The sequence below is a fragment of the Pollachius pollachius genome (genome assembly GCF_949987615.1).
Source record: "Pollachius pollachius genome assembly, chromosome: 6".
Lineage (NCBI taxonomy): Eukaryota > Metazoa > Chordata > Actinopteri > Gadiformes > Gadidae > Pollachius > Pollachius pollachius.
This window is the reverse complement of record NC_136939.1, coordinates 752133-769732: the sequence shown is the minus strand read 5'-3', so window position 1 is coordinate 769732 and position 17600 is coordinate 752133. Positions and strand designations below refer to the sequence as shown.

The 17600-nt window shown below is 50.6% G+C and overlaps 1 protein-coding gene across 1 annotated transcript in view; it reads left to right on the top strand.

Annotated features, from left to right (window-relative positions):
* The window catches only part of gabra3 (gamma-aminobutyric acid type A receptor subunit alpha3), a gene marked incomplete at its 3' end in the record, with an annotated part of 36123 nt that overhangs the window by 17970 nt on the left and 553 nt on the right, over positions 1-17600 (top strand). The window contains exons 4-7 of the mRNA XM_079738847.1: positions 2681-2763; positions 3875-4018; positions 7908-8060; positions 10440-10645. Of these exons, the coding sequence (XP_079594973.1) occupies positions 2681-2763; positions 3875-4018; positions 7908-8060; positions 10440-10645 (586 nt within the window). The remainder of the gene's footprint in view (positions 1-2680; positions 2764-3874; positions 4019-7907; positions 8061-10439; positions 10646-17600) is intronic.

Here is a 17600-nt window from a genome sequence, read left to right as displayed (position 1 = left end):
CCACCTGGTGTGAGTGCGATTAGCCTTACAAGCCGTTTCGAAAATCTGCCCCATATGACATCACTAGTGGGCGTGTCCACCTAGATCTGTGCTGGATAGATGAGCAACGTTTACTTCAGTCCACAGGGTAGGCTGGTAGACCGATCTATCCAGCACAGATCTAGATGGACACGTCCACTAGTTCAAAGTTCAAAAAGTTCAAAGGTTTTTATTCGCCATTTGTGCATAAACTAGACAGTCCAAACACATAGGAATTCTTGTGCAGGGCTTTCCAAGTCAAGTACAGTATTAATACAAAGAGAGAGAGAGAGAGAGAGAGAGAGAGAGAGAGAGAGAGAGAGAGAGAGAGAGAGAGAGAGAGAGAGCAGCACAATAAATAGTAATAATAAAAAATATAAAAGGTTTTAAAAAATTGAGATAAGGACAAATTGCATGTTGTGCATTGCATTTCAGAGAGCACCACAGTAGATAGTGATTAAAAATATATATGCATATTAAATTAAATTGAATTCAGCAGTGCAACCATACTGTATAACCACATGTAGCAGCGTTATTGCACGTAGGAAGTGGGGGTAGGGTGGTGAGGGATATTGCTCATTGTATTTTTTTCAGATGTTCTCTGTTAATGCCATCAGTCGCAGGGAAGAAGCTGTTGAAGAATCTTGTTGTGTGTGATGACACTGTCCGCTCTACTGTGTCTGAGGTTGTATTTGCATTGTTTGTTACTGAGTAGAGGGTGAGCTGGGTGGAGGGTGTCTCCAATGATTCTCACTGCCCTTTTCCGACAGCGCTGACTGTAAATAAAGGCCATGGAGGGAAGTGTGGTCCCAGTGATCCTTTCTGCAGTCTTTATGACCCTTTGGAGTGACCACCTCTCTGCCTGTGTGGTATTCCCGTACCAGACAGTGATCCCTGAAGTGAGAATGCTCTCTACAAGTCCACTGTAGGCCAGGGGGAGAGGACGCTGGTTTAGTCCCGATTTCCTGAGCAGTCTGATGAAGTACAGCCGCTGCTGGGCTTTTTTCACTGTGGCAGCAGTGTTTAGAGACCAGCTCAGGTCAGACATCACCTGCAGTCCCAGGAATCGGTGGCTGTCCGCCCTATCCACCTCCGTCCCTTGGATGGTAAGAGGCTGTAGGGGGGCAGGACTCCTCCTGAAGTCTGCCATTACCTCTCTCGTTTTGGCTACGTTGACGATGAGGTAATTCTCCTCTCCATAGACGAGAATTTCCTCTATCACACTCCTGTAGCCTGACTCGTCCCCCCCTTGATGAGGCCCAGGATGGTGGTGTCATCAGCGTATTTGATGACAACGGTGTTATCTTGTGTGGAGGCACAATCATGCTTGTACAGGGTGAAGAGTTTGGGACTGAGGCAGTACCTGTGGTCTTTCAATCAGGAAGTCTAGGATCCAGTTACAGGTGGGAGTGGGGATACCGAGGTCCGTCGGTTTACCAATCAGCTTGCCCCGGCGGATCGTAGTGAAGGCAGAGCTATAGTCCAGGAGAAGCATTCTGACATATGTTCTGCTGTAAAACCAGTGATGTCATATGGGGCAGATTTTCGAAACGGCTTGTAAGGCTAATCACACTCACACCAGGTGGTATAATATGTCCCCTTTAAATGATGAACCCCCCCCCCCCCGCTGCGTGTCACAATCAGGAGCTGATGCTCCGAAGCACGTCCCGGTTCGGAGGTTAATCTGCAAGAAAAGAATTCCTTTTAATTCTGATGCAAAGCGGTGCTGGAGAAACAAAGCTCTGGGAGGACGGCGCCACGTTGACGACGGGAGCGAGGAGCGCCTCAACGCGGCACATTAATCCCAGATCTGAGCTTCTCCTGGAGACAGCCGCGCCGTAAGACACGGATTTAAGGCTCCTGACGGCTTCTCCCGAACGCGGCACAGCGCCGGAGAACGCGCTAAGCCTCTCCTCCACCGAGGGGGGGGGAGGCTGACAGGGGGAGGCTGGGGTGTCGGCTCCCCCCCCCACCTCCAGGGAGAGCGGGGGAGACATGGAGGAGGCTGACAGCAGGGGGGGGGGGAGCAGGCTGGGGTGTTTCCCCCCCCCCCCCTCGTCCACAGAGAGCGAGGGGGGGGAGGGCAGGGAGGAGGCCGGGGGCGTCGGCCTGTCTCCCCCCCCCCATGTGACCCGGCCCGGCCGACTGTAAGGCTCACCTTGGGGGGCCGTTGGATTGGACCTCTTCCATACCAACACACACTGAAACAGAAGCAAACCTCCAATAAAGACGTAATAACACTGTATCAAAACATGCTTCCCGTATTCCTACAGTGTACCTGGAGTAGTGGTGCAAGATAACGTGATTCTGGAGACCAGTGGCCTCTATCAAACGGTGCTCCCTCCACAGAAACACCTTATTGTACACCAGGACTCACTCCATGTACGCAGCATATTTTGATACTGTATTATAACGTCCTTATTGGGGATCTCAGGGGTACGGTGTGTGTATTGTACTTATATTGTGTGTTTCTGACTTTTGCTTTCCATTTATTTTCCTCCGTCACTCCCCCTCCCTCCCCTCCCTCCCCTCCCTCCCCCTCCCTCCCCTCCCTCCCCCTCCCTCCCTCCCCTCCCTCCCCTCCCTCCCCCTCCCTCCCTCCCCTCCCTCCCTCCCCCTCCCTCCCTCCCCTCCCTCCCCCTCCCTCCCCTCCCTCCCCCAGGCTGACCATCCATGCGGAGTGCCCCATGCATCTGGAGGACTTCCCCATGGACGCCCACGCCTGTCCCCTCAAGTTCGGCAGCTGTAAGATTCACAGAAAAAACAAACCAGAACACTCCCAAAGTCAGTCCAAAACACCCCCGAACTCAGCACGAACACCCCCAAACTCAACACAAAACCCAGCCAAACACAACACAATAGACACCCAGAATCATTGCAAAAAACACCCAGTATGAACACAAAACACACCCAAACACACACAGAACCCTCACAAACCTCAACACTCAACACATTCAAACCCACAAAGAACAGACAAACCTCAGCACTCAACACATTCAAACCCACAAAGAACACACAAACCTCAACACAGAACACTCACAGAGTGAGACTCCACGCCTCGGAGAGATCTCCACGGTGCACCGCGCGTCTCAGGATGGTCTCTGTGTCGACTCCAAGCCAGAAGGTTCTGGGCTCCATTCCCCTGTAGCAAGAAGGTTCTGGGCTCCATTCCCCTGTAGCAAGAAGGTTCTGGGCTCCACTCCCCTGTAGCCAGAAGGTTCTGGGCTCCATTCCCCTGTAGCAAGAAGGTTCTGGGCTCCATTCCCCTGTAGCAAGAAGGTTCTGGGCTCCATTCCCCTGTTGCAAGAAGGTTCCGGGCTCCATTCCCCTGTAGCAAGAAGGTTCTGGGCTCCATTCCCCTGTAGCCAGAAGGTTCTGGGCTCCATTCCCCTGTAGCCAGAAGGTTCTGGGCTCCATTCCCCTGTAGCCAGAAGGTTCCGGGCTCCATTCCCCAGAGCCCCTTGGAGCTCTGGCCCTTTACCTGCTCCTATTAATCACCTGGGAGGAAAGCGCCAATCGATTAGTGAACTAGGTACAAAAATATCCCTGGTAAAACGGTGTAACCCTACTCTCCGAGGGTCCTTTATACGGCTGTTTAACGAGTCAATATAGGAAGCTAGGTGATATCAATAGCTGCAGGTGGATGTGGCTCTATAGTGTCTTTGTCTCTGGCGAAGCGGCACGTGTAGTTTAATTGGTTTGTCCTGCATCTGGTTTAGAGCGTGGATTCATCACTGCCCCAGGACAATGGGGGGGGGGGGGGGGGGGGGAGGGGCTCGCAGGGGGGCTGCAGATTCCACCTCCCTTCCTGTCCTCATCCATCTTGCCTCCCCCGTTACTCCCCCCTCTCCCCCAGATGCGTACACCAATAACGAGGTCATCTATCTGTGGACCAAAGGGGACGAGAGGTCCGTCTCGGTGGCGGAGGACGGCTCCCGGCTCAACCAGTACGACCTACTGGGCCACGAGTTTGGGAAGGAGACCATAAGCTCCAGCACAGGTAGGCGGGACCCCGGGCTGGCCGTCACACACACGCCCTGACAAGACCGAACCCCCCCCCCCCCGCGAACCGGTCCGATGTCCCAAGGCGTCCCTGGAGGATGGGATGAGTACCGTAGACGATAAGACAAGATAAGTCATTTATTCATCCCAGATCGGAGTGTGGGAGTCACAGCAGAACTTACCAGACAGTGGTAGTAATGATTAATAAATGTGTACAGAACAAATACAGAACGATGAACAGTAGCCATGTAAAGGTTACAAAGAGTTGAGAAGGACTAAGCTCACAGAAAATGCTTCATTATTGAAACTGTTTCATAATGACTTCGCAAACTACACGTATAAAAGACCAATTAAACTCCTTCCTCCCTTCTGCTGATGAAGGGTATAGATGATCGATGCTTTGTATCATTCGGCCTCCAGTCTTCCTCGTCCGTGATTGGACGTTCCTTTAACCACTAGAAGTCATGGAACAACAAAGTGTGCAGTTTGACATTGTTTGTTATTGAGGAGAGCTGATGATTCTATCTCAGCTTTGAGCCGATACAGAGGAGGATGAGGGGAGGGGGATGGGAGCTGTTGGCTGCCATAACTAGCCCGACTGGAAGGGAAATCCATGATGAGGCAATCATTAGCCCAGAGATAGTGATTCCAGAGAAGCTCCTCTGCCAGGATTGGCTTCGCAGGCTGGCCGCACGCCTGCTGGGTGATGTTAATTATCGCTGAAGTACAGGAACCTCCTACTGTAGGTCAATCACCAGACCTCTAATGACACCATCATTTGCAGCCAATTTACGTCAAGAAGTAAGTTATGTCGATGAGTAAGAAGTGAGAAGTAAGTTCATCATCGCGGTAGAGCCGTTAGAGAGACCGGGATCATCTGATGGCACACGCAGCGTCTTTCATCACGTAGGGCTTGAATTGTATTTTGTGTGTGTATACAATACACACACAGTGCGCAGGATAGTCTACCAGCAGGAAGGTTCTGGGTTTGAACCCCCGACAACCCGACCTGCTTGTTAAGGATCCCCCCTCCCTCCTACCTACTCGTTAAGGATCCCCCCTCCCTCCTACCTGCTCGTTAAGGATCCCCCCTCAACCCGTCCTGCTCGTTAAGGATCCGCAGAATCGTACTGATGAAAGTGCCTAACAACAGAGGCAGTAACCGGGGGCCCAGGGTCGGCATGGCGGTGGCGGCTGTAATAATAATAATAATATAGTACATTTTATTTGTAGAGCACTTTACATTCGAAAATCTCAAAGTGCTACAGAGTTTAAGAGAGATAAAAGGGTTGTTAAAACATATAATACATAAACAGAAAAAGAGAAATTAGCAAAAGGCTTTTTTAAAAAGATAAGTCTTAAGGTTTCATTTAAAAACAGCTGTAGTCTGTGGGGGCTTCAGGTGGTCGGGGGGGCGTTCCGTAGTCTGGGGGCAGCGGCGGAGACAGCCCGATCGCCCGCGGTGCGGAGCTTGGTCTTGGGTGGTCTGAGGGTGGGTGCTGACGCAGAGCGAAGGGTGCGTGAGGTGATCTGGGGGGAGAGGAGCTCCTGGAGGTGGGGGGGGGGGCATGTCCATGGATGCACTGGTGGGTGAGGAGGGAGACCTTGTATTCAATTCTGAATGTGACAGGGAGCCAGTGAAGGGATCTGAGGATGGGGGGGATGGGTTCATATTTGCGCACCCTCGTCAGGTTCCTGGCAGCGCTGTTTTGTATGTGCTGGAGCTTCTGGATGCTCTTGCCAGAGATCCCGATGAGGAGTGCATTGCAGTTATCCAACCTGGAGGAGACAAAAGGCGTGGACAAGCCTCTCTGCATCTGCCTGGGTGAGTGTAGGCCGGAGTTTGGCAATGTTTTTGAGTTGGTAAAATGCGGTCTTGCAGAGGTGATTGATGTGGGTGTCATAGTTCAGTTGCTGGTTCATTTTAACACCCAGGTTGGTGACAGACGTCGAAGGGGAATGTTTCGGCCAGAAAAAGTGATATTGGCAATGTGGGAGGAGCGGAGCTGATGTGGTGTGCCAATGAGGATGGCTTCTGTCTTAGAGCTGTTTGATTGAAGAAAGTTGAGCTTCATCCACGCGTCTATCTCCTCCAGGCAGGTGGTCAGTGTGGATGTTGGCAGGGGGCATGAAGAAGTGGAGGTGTTTACAGGTACAGCTTTGTGTCATCAGCATAGCAATGGTATGATAGCCCATGCTGCTGATGACGCTGCCCAGGGGGAGCATGTAGATGGAGAAAAGGGTGGGGCCCAACACCGAGCCCTGGGGGACACCGCAGTAGCATTGCCCGGCTGTTAGCATCGCCCATCTGTTAGCATCGTCCGGACGTTGCCATGGCTCCTCCATCAGCATCGTCTGGCCGTTGCCATGGCTCCTCCATCAGCATCGTCCGGACGTTGCCATGGCTCCTCCATCAGCATCGTCTGGCCGTTGCCATGGCTCCTCCATCAGCATCGGCCGGCTGTTGCCATGGCTCTTCCGTCAGCATCGCCCGGCCGTTGCCATGACTCCTCTCCCTGCGAGTTCTGTGAGTTCGGCGCTCCCCCTGCCACGATAAATCCTGATATTCCGGGGCTCCTGATTGGCCCAGCGGTAGGCAGGCATTATTCCAGGATAATTAGTAGCTTAAGGTTAGCATGCTGGGCAAGGACAGATAACGGAGCCAGGCTGGGTAATAGGCCGCTGCCGCGGGCAGCCGGTAATTACTGACAGGCTGCTTAGCGACTGACTGTGGCCGGGCCGGCTGAAGAGGTTTAACCTTTGAGGAGGAGACCGTTAGCCCCTCGGAGACGACGCTCCCTCTCTGTGGAGTGTGGGGAGGGGGGGATGCTATCTGCTGCTGGAGGCGCTGACTCCAGCTTCTGCTGGTCTTTAGGATGGGTTCTCTCTGGTTGTTAGGATGGGTTCTCTCTGGTTGTTAGGATGGGTTCTGTCTGGTTGTTAGGATGGGTTCTCTCTGGTTGTTAGGATGGGTTCTGTCTGGTTGTTAGGATGGGTTCTGTCTGGTTGTTAGGATGGGTTCTGTCTGGCTGTTAGGATGGGTTTTGTTTGGTTGTTAGGATGGGTTCTGTCTGGCTGTTAGGATGGGTTCTGTCTGGCTGTTAGGATGGGTTCTGTCTGGTTGTTAGGATGGGTTCTGTCTGGCTGTTAGGATGGGTTCTGTCTGGCTGTTAGGATGGGTTCTGTCTGGCTGTTAGGATGGGTTCTGTCTGGCTGTTAGGATGGGTTCTGTCTGGCTGTTAGGATGGGTTCTGTCTGGTTGTTAGGATGAGTTCTGTCTGGCTGTTAGGATGGGTTCTGTCTGGCTGTTAGGATGGGTTCTGTTTGGTTGTTAGGATGGGTTCTGTCTGGTTGTTAGGATGGGTTCTGTCTGGCTGTTAGGATGGGTTCTGTCTGGCTGTTAGGATGGGTTCTGTTTGGTTGTTAGGATGGGTTCTGTCTGGCTGTTAGGATGGGTTCTGTCTGGTTGTAAGGATGGGTTCTGTCTGGTTGTAAGGATGGGTTCTCTCTGGTCGTTAGGATGGGTTCCGTCTGGTAGGTGGGTGGGGGGGTAACCAGGGGTTCTGGCCCCTGGTGGGGTGCTCTGTGGAGACCAGCGTTTGGCTGGATGGAAAACAGAGATAGGATGGGAGCTGAAGGGTTGGGCGGAAAACGTGGGGATTGAAATGTATTTCCATCCAAGATGATCCGCGCACCCCAAAAAAAACAAATCAGCATTTGGAAATATGATTTGGAAACTGGAATCATTTCCTCTTCATCTGCGAATCAATCTCATGAAATCGCACATAATCCAACATGATTTTAATAAGCCGTTCTGGACGACGGAAGGTTTACTCATGTCTTGCTCTGCCTCTGTCCCTCACACTCTACCTCCTCCCTCTCCACAGGCGAGTACGTCGTGATGACCACCTACTTCCACCTGAAGAGGAAGATCGGTTACTTTGTGATCCAGACCTACCTGCCGTGCATCATGACCGTCATCCTCTCCCAGGTGTCCTTCTGGCTCAACAGAGAGTCCGTTCCTGCCCGCACCGTGTTCGGTAAGGGATCCACAAAGATCACTTTTCCTCATTTAAATATCTACATTCCAATGTCTAACTGTATCTACTTGACATCATAAGAGGGAGTGTCCGTATTGTGATGTGATAAGTGTCATGTGTAATGGATGGTTCAACTCCCTGGTTAGAAGCTATGGAATGTACCAACCGGGGGGGCGGGGGGGGGGGGGAGTCTCCAGCTTGCGGAGACTCCAGCTTTGTGGTTCCCAACCTCGGGGTCGGGGCCAATTTGGGGTCGCCTAATTTGCATATCGGGCCCCAGGAGATTATCAATTTATAAGCTACTGTATGCATATTTAAAGATACATTTTTGATTTGAAAAAAAATATTTAAAAAGGTTTAAAGGTCTCATTAATGTCCTGTATATTTAAACGGATCACCTTATTATTCATAACCAGAAGCAAACTGCTGCTAATCCCTAAGGGGGGGGGGGGAGTCTGCCTGTGTTGATTCACCACCAGACTCCCAGACCTAAAACTGGGGAGTCGCACTGAAAACACTTTCTGACATCCAAGCCGAAAGGTTGTGGGTTCGATCACCCTCGGCCACAGTCTACCTAGGTGACTTTAAGCAAGATGCCGTAACCACTACATGCTCATTGAGGTTGCAGGTATTCAGACCGCAACCTCTGACAACACGCAGCCAACCACAGACAGACCCCCGAGTTCTCCCCGCAGAGGGGGGGAGACGGGAGGGGGAGTGTGTTGTGGGGGAGAGGCTCCACAGGGGTTTGAGTCCTGGGATTTATGTGAAGTGCTTGTCTCACAAGATTTATTTACAGTTACTCTAGCGATGAGAAAGAACGTCTAATTAAATACCGATTAGTTCTGGCGACAGTAAATTCATCTGGACAGACTGAGTTTGTCTTTGTGGAGCGGGGAGTGGGGTGGGAGACTGTGAGGGGGGAGAGAGGGGGGAGAGAGGGGGGAGGGGTGGGAGGGGGAGACAGTGAGTGGGGCGGGACTCAGGAAAAAAAGATTTGGCAGTTTTGTAGAAAAACATAAATAATAAATACACAAAAAGCACAGGATGAAACAGGAAGCACAGGAGGATGAAACAGGAAAAGAAAAACGGTGATGTGATCATACATTCCGCTCGGCATCTGTCTTCCTGTTTCACAATAAAAGACCCTTCATTCGCAGCCGTGCTATAATTACACCTGTGATGTTTGTTTAACATGTCATGAGCTACCATAATATTATTGCTATTATTAGGTCAACATTATTGATAATTATAAATCATATTATTATGGGTCAAATAGTAAGTTACACATAAATAACTCAAGTTAAGCTTGGCAGAAATGTTTAAATCTCAGCTGAAGAAAACAAAGTAGTGAACTTTTACTACAAATAAGAATTGTCCACGGTCTATAATAAGAACGTACCTTCTGTCACAATAAGAGCGTAACAGGCCAATAAAATACTCCCCCCTCGGCGGCCCGTCATCCTCCATGAGTCCGGCTGGTTGCCAGGGCGATGGTGTCCCCGTGAGGAACGCAGGGTGGCGTTCCAGCGGCCCCCAGACTGTGGTTCTGTCCCGCCCAGGCGTGGTGGCCCCGAGGTGACATCAATCTCCACACCTGGAGGGCCACCACCTCCCCCTGCTGAGGGCGTGGCCCTCAGGGACCTCACGCAGGAGACAGAGGGGACAGAGGGCCCGGGGTTTAGGCTGATACCGGATGAAAGGTTCTGGGTCAAACCCCAATGTCTGAGGAATACCTGCTCCTAATGACCTGTCTCTGTACTGTCTAACCCCTACCTGCTCCTAATGACCTGTCTCTGTACTGTCTAACCCCTACCTGCTCCTTAATGACCTGTCTCTGTACTGTCTAACCCCTACCTGCTCCTTAATGACCTGTCTCTGTACTGTCTAACCCCTACCTGCTCCTTAATGACCTGTCTCTCTACTGTCTAACCCCTACCTGCTCCTTAATGACCTGTCTCTGTACTGTCTAACCCCTACCTGCTCCTTAATGACCTGTCTCTGTACTGTCTAACCCCTACCTGCTCCTTAATGACCTGTCTCTGTACTGTCTAACCCCTACCTGCTCCTTACTGACCTGTCTCTGTACTGTCTAACCCCTACCTGCTCCTTAATGACCTGTCTCTGTACTGTCTAACCCCTACCTGCTCCCAAAAGGTCCCTTCCATCGGAGCAGACTGATGCCAATGAGCTCCTACGTCCACTAGGGTGGACCGATGTGTGCTGGAGCAGATGAACAAACATTCCAGAGTTGGGCTCGAAGGACTTTGCTCCCTCAGAAAGGATCCTGATCCAGGACCACCACCCCCTTAACGACCGCACAGAGCGAGGGGCCACGCGTTGGGTAACTTGTGTAACGCGTTTGTGTCCTGTCTCCAGGCGTCACCACGGTGCTCACCATGACAACGCTGAGCATCAGCGCTCGGAACTCGCTGCCCAAGGTGGCATACGCCACGGCCATGGACTGGTTCATGGCCGTGTGCTACGCCTTCGTCTTCTCCGCCCTCATCGAGTTTGCCACCGTCAACTACTTCACCAAGCGGAGCTGGGCGTGGGACGGCAAGAAGGAGGGCATGGAGATACGGGTGAGGACCCCCGACCATGGAGATATCAACCATGTTTACCTTCACCTCATGCACTGAAGAGATCAGTGGTTACCTTCACCTCATGCACTCTACAGATCAGTGTTTACCTTCACCTCATGCACTCTACAGATCAGTGTTTAGTGATCACCTCATGCACTCTACAGATCAGTGTTTACCTTCACCTCATGCACTCTACAGATCAGTGGTTACCTTCACCTCATGCACTCTACAGATCAGTGGTTACCTTCACCTCATGCACTCTACAGATCAGTGGTTACCTTCACCTCATGCACTCTACAGATCAGTGGATACCTTCACCTCATGCACTCTACAGATCAGTGGTTACCTTCACCTCATGCACTCTACAGATCAGTGTTTAGTGTTCACCTCATTCACTCTACAGATCAGTGTTTAGTGATCACCTCATGCACTCTACAGATCAGTGTTTAGTGATCACCTCATGCACTCTACAGATCAGTGTTTAGTGTTCACCTCATGCACTCTACAGATCAGTGTTTAGTGTTCAGTGTGGTGTATCACCCACGTCCAGATGTCACATTTGTTCACTTCATGAAAAGATTTGTTTGTTCTACACTTCTAAACGTAGAAATATACGTATATACTGCATGTTCACCTTTAGATTTAAAGATGTGTGCATATATATTCACTAGATTTAAAGATGCATAAGATATATACTTATATATATTCACTCCTAGATGCAAAGCTATATAGTTGATATATATTAATAAATATACGTATGTATGTTCACTTCATGAGACATTGAGCTATATACGTCTATATGTCTTTATGTATAATATATATACGTCTATATATATTATATATATATATTCACTTCATGCACTGTAAATTTCAATGTGTATTTTTCACTTCATGGTATTCTATAGGCAGCTCTTAGTTACCGTAGTTATTACGGCATATTACGGGATATCGTTTTTAACGGATTATAAAACCCTTCAGTCTCGTAGCGCTCACCGCGCTAGCAGGAACTCACCACCGATTGGCTGAACTCACATCCGGCCAGCTCATCTTCCCTCCCTGTTATCCAAACAACGCACTGGGATCCCGTCCCGACGTTCCCGTCCCAACTTTTCCATGCCAACGTTCCCGTACCGACGTTCCCGTCAGAGACGGGGCTCATGAATCCCAGAGGGGTCGAAGAGGGTTATCGCTGGCTGCTGATGGACCGTCTCTCAGCAGAAACCGGTTACGGTCTCTCTGTAACAGGGTTCTGTACAGAGGGTTACGGTCTCTCTGTAACAGGGTTCTGTACAGAGGGTTACGGTCTCTCTGTAACAGGGTTCTGTACAGAGGGTTACGGTCCCTCTGTAACAGGGTTCTGTACAAAGGGTTACGGTCTCTCTGTAACAGGGTTCTGTACAGAGGGTTACGGTCTCACTGTAACAGGGCTCTGTACAGAGGGTTACGGTCTCTCTGTAACAGGGTTCTGTACAGTGGGTTACGGTCTCTCTGTAACAGGGTTCTGTACAGAGCGTTACGGTCTCTCTGTAACAGGGTTCTGTAAGAGGGTTACGGTCTCTCTGTAACAGGGTTCTGTACAGAGGGTTACGGTCTCTCTGTAACAGGGTTCTGTACAGAGGGTTACGGTCTCTCTGTAACAGGGTTCTGTACAGAGGGTTACGGTCTCTCTGTAACAGGGTTCTGTACAGAGGGTTACGGTCTCTCTGTAACAGGGTTCTATAAGAGGGTTACGGTCTCTCTGTAATAGGGTTCTGTACAGAGGGTTACGGTCTCTCTGTAACAGGGTTCTGTAAGAGGGTTACGGTCTCTCTGTAACAGGGTTCTGTAAGAGGGTTACGGTCTCTCTGTAACAGGGTTCTGTACAGAGGGTTACGGTCTCTCTGTAACAGGGTTCTGTAAGAGGGTTATGGTCTCTCTGTAACAGGGTTCTGTACAGAGGGTTACGGTCTCTCTGTAACAGGGTTCTGTACAGAGGGTTACGGTCTCTCTGTAACAGGGTTCTGTACAGAGGGTTACGGTCTCTCTGTAACAGGGTTCTGTAAGAGGGTTACGGTCTCTCTGTAATAGGGTTCTGTACAGAGGGTTACGGTCTCTCTGTAACAGGGTTCTGTAAGAGGGATACGGTCTCTCTGTAACAGGGTTCTGTACAGAGGGTTACGGTCTCTCTGTAACAGGGTTCTGTAAGAGGGTTACGGTCTCTCTGTAACAGGGTTCTGTACAGAGGGTTACGGTCTCTCTGTAACAGGGTTCTGTAAGAGGGTTACGGTCTCTCTGTAACAGGGTTCTGTACAGAGGGTTACGGCCTCTCTGTAACAGGGTTCTGTAAGAGGGTTACGGTCTCTCTGTAACAGGGTTCTGTACAGAGGGTTACGGTCTCTCTGTAACAGGGTTCTGTACAGAGGGTTACGGTCTCTCTGTAACAGGGTTCTGTACAGAGGGTTACGGTCTCTCTGTAACAGGGTTCTGTACAGAGGATTACGGTCTCTCTGTAACAGGGTTCTGTACAGAGGGTTACGGTCTCTCTGTAACAGGGTTCTGTACAGAGGATTACGGTCTCTCTGTAACAGGGTTCTGTACAGAGGGTTACGGTCTCTCTGTAACAGGGTTCCGTACAGAGGGTTACGGTCTCTCTGTAACAGGGTTCTGTAAGAGGGTTACGGCCTCTCTGGTTTCCCATTGATGACGAGATCGAGGGGCAGACCTGAGGCTTGTGACCTCTGACCCCTGATGCCTTTGACCTCTGACCCCTGAGGCCTGTCACCTCTGACCCCTGAGGCCTGTGACCTCTGACCCCGGACCCCTTGTTCCTCTGTCAGCGGCGCCGGGAGCGGGGAGGAGGGGGCGGTCCTTAGGACCACCGTCCGCCTCCCTCTCAGAGTGACTGACAGCCGAGCACATCGCCCGTCCCAGAGCCGCTCGCCACGGAGACGCTCGGAGCTCCACCCCCACCGCCTGACTCAGGCTGGGCGGGGTCGCGGGGGGGTCGCAGTGGGGGGGGCGAACACGCAGTTGTCATGACGAATCAAATAAATGTGGGTCGAGGCGGGCGAGATGCGCGCCCACCGTTACAACCTCCTCGGTGGAGCGACGCTACGGCAAAGCACCGGGGTCAAACTTAATCTGCTTCAACGGGGGGGGGCCACTGGGGTGTGATGTCACCGGAGGGGTTAACGGGTGATATTGACCATTACCGGGATGTTTTCTGTTGGGTCAGCTCTGTCGGAGAGCGTCTGGTCGAGTCCATCGCGTTGTGTTCAGGGCTCCAGTCTCACGCTCATATGGTCAGCCATCTTGTTTGTTTTTCTATCTCTTCATAGACACCGAGTGGTAGTATTTGGTAACACTATAACACGGGCATATCGGTTCAAGTTAAAGGCTCGTGCAAGTCACTGTGGTTGCACTGGAACACCATCTAATATAGTGTTATGGTTAATCCTAACCCTAGCCCTGACTCACTTACCCTAACTCACTAACCCTAACCCACTAACCCACTAACCCTTACTCACTAACCCCTCTCCCTCTAACCCCAGCCCTAACCCACTAACCCTTACCCACTAACCCTAACCCTATGCTAATGCTACATGCTAATGATTGTTACTGCGTTAGCTGATGTTAATTAAGGGTATAATATATATATAATAAAGGAACCCTAATGGTGTTAGCATGTCATTAACAACATGAGGACAGAGGGAGGAGACAGACGAGGGGACAGGGGGAGGAGACAGAGGGAGGAAGGATGGTAACCACTACATTATACTACTATAAAGATTCCAATAGAAATACACAAAGTTAATTCACCTTTACCTTGATTAATACGAACAAAGAGGACTTCAGACGTGTCCTGAATCTGCCGCCGATCTTCCCCCCCCCCCCCCCCACCCCCCCCCCCCCCCCCCCCCCGCTGTCCCTCGCCGTGTGGAGGCGGGGCCTCAGACTCCACAGCCTCCATTGTTTCACAATCAACTCTTATGCGGATGTCCTCAAATCAGCGGCTGTCTCCAAACACGTCACACTCACACGGCAGGACACACACACACACACACACACACACACACACACACACACACCCACACGTACACAAACACACACGCAAACACACACACACACACACACACACACTCCAAAACACAAGCACATCGGAAACAAAGAGGAGACGCAGCGAACCCATTCTGCCAGGAGATACGACACTACATTCTAAAGGTCAACCACCAAACCCAGAGCCCTGCAGGCTGGGAGCGCGGACAAAAGGTTCTGAGTGTTACCAACAATGTTTTCCTCTTAAAGAGATAAGTCTGCATTTATTTGTGAAGACATAGTTACTTAGTTATTATAGCACAATGCAGCCTTTGGTGCAGATATATGTTGTAAAATAACCACCATTTAGCCCTGTGTAAAGACATCGCCCGCAGGGTTGAGTCAAAAAAGCCTCAGAAAACCTGAGGCAGCCTTCTCATTGGCTTATTCTGAGGAAAGTTTGAAGAACTTCTTGGTTCAGACATTCTTTGCGTGATTTGATTGGCTTTCAATTATAATGACAGCCCGCTGTCTCCGCCCCTTATAGTTGTCACACACTTGACAACTATCCAATCTCCGGTAATTAACTCGTTATGATAACGAATGACTGCCAGCCCGTATATTGGAGATGAATCCATCCGGAGGGAAGAGGCTTACGGATTAATCAGCTGGCTCCTAAATGAGGCGGAGGACATGTTATTAGTTATATTCTCTTAATGCTGATCTCAGACGTCGCCGTGATGAAGGGCTCTGCAGCCCAGTTAAATTAAAAGACAAAATCTATATCTAGTGAAAATAATCTGCTCTTCCAGGAGGAGACGTCAGCCTACATTACTCTTTAGTCTCCTGCTCACCTTTCCTCTCTTTAACTGTCTGCCGTAATCCCCCAACTCTCTCTAACTCTCCATTCCTCTATCTCTCTATCTGTCTGTCTCTCTCTCTCTCTCTCTCTCTCTTTATCTTTCTCTCTCTAACTCTCCATCCCTCTTTATCTGTCTTTCTTACTCTCCATCCCCTCTCTCTTCATCCCCTGTTTCTATCCATGACTTTCCCTCCCTCCCTCTCTCCCCTTCTCTCTGTCTCTCTCTCTCTTTATGAGATAGATTTCAAAGGGTCATTGAAAACATTTTCCAACAAACTCATTCCACACAAAACAATCAATGCCTTCAAATGTCATTATCATCTGCAGGAGTGTCAAATCTAATGTCAAGGTCAGCTGCTGTTGAGGTATTAATAGACAGCTCACTCTGCAAGGACGTGTTCAGTGGAGAGGGGAGGGTGACGGGACAGACGGCAGGACGCACTGACAGAACTTCTCCACCGTTCCTCACCGAGTGGCTATACTATAGAGCTGTGAAACATCGGGACGTCTTGTGATGTCAGGTCTTTTTTAGATCGTTTTTTGGCAGGGATAAAAAAAATCCACATCGTTATTCATCTTCTTATCCCAACACAAAACCACAGAGACAGATTCTAATTTAGCCGATAGAAGCAGTCTGGGCCTGATTCTATTTTAGCAGGTAGAAGCAGTCTGGGCCTGATTCTATTTTAGCCGATAGAAGCAGTCTGGGCCTGATTCTATTTTAGCAGGTAGAAGCAGTCTGGGCCTGATTCTATTTTAGCAGGTAGAAGCAGTCTGGGCCTGATTCTATTTTAGCCGATAGAAGCAGTCTGGGCCTGATTCTATTTTAGCAGGTAGAAGCAGTCTGGGCCTGATTCTATTTTAGCAGGTAGAAGCAGCGCTCCCGCCTGCAGGAAGGACACAGCGCTCCATGACAGCATGAGGGAGGTCTCTGCTGCGTTTCCAAAAGGGGAGCGCAAGGGAATTAGTTCCTCTAATTAAAAAGGAGTGGATGACAAGAGAGGACATTAGGATGAGGCTCCGCCAGCCGCCGCCACAACAAACCGGGAAAAACACCCAAAGTCAAACTTTTCCTGGGACAACGCTGGGAGGTGTGGTGGCAGCAGACGGGTGGAGGCTCCCGGCGTGGTGATGGATGAACCGGCGGCCGTGTGACCCGTTGTCGGCCCCCACCCAAAGTTTTGTCACCGTCAGCCGGAAACAAAAGCAGCGGCGCCCGGCGATCCATCAAACCGCCGCCCAAATTTACAGCTCAGCGATAGCATTACCCCCTTCCTCTCCTCCGGCCGGAGACTGGATCTATGGCCTGACAGCCCCCACCCCCCCCCCCCCGGTCCTGTCTGAATGTTTACCGCCGTCGACAGCCTTGTTCGTCTGAACGAGGCTGTCTGTCGGAGGATTTAAGCGTCGTGCCGTCGTGCTTCTTCTGTTAGTTTTCGCTGCTTTCTGCTGACCAGCTGACAGCAGCGTCTCCTGAAGGCCTCCTCGCTCCACCTCGCTCCACCTCAGGGTCTGACGGTCTCCTAGGGGCCTCCTCGTCCACCTCGCTCCACCTCAGGGTCTGACGTGGATGAGCCGTCGCGAGCCGAGCCGTGTCAACATCCAATCCCTTCGAGACATAAGTGGGAGCGTGCACTCAGATGGACAGACGGACAGATGGACTCCAGCCTCCAGTCCATCGACTCCTTTCAGCCGAATGGACGCGCCCACATTGTGATGTCACAAAGGGATGGATTTTGAAATTGCTCGTAATGGCTCGTCCACACCTGGTGGTATAATAGGGGCCCTTTAAGTGCCCTGCCTATTTCCATTTTGTAATTAGCATATCTAGCATAGTTAATTGCATATTTCTGGTGATAACAGAGAGGGAGTTTTACAGCAGTCATTTAAACATGCTCATTAACTTAATCCATGCCAGCAGTTGAACCAGTAGGATCATATTATGCTACACCTGTTCTGTGTTGTGGTCATTCATGTGAGTGTATGAGTTCTGCTCATTTGATATAAGCGGTCACCGTGGCACCAGTACAATCATATTACTCCACACCTGTTCTGTGATGATGACATTCATTTGAGTCT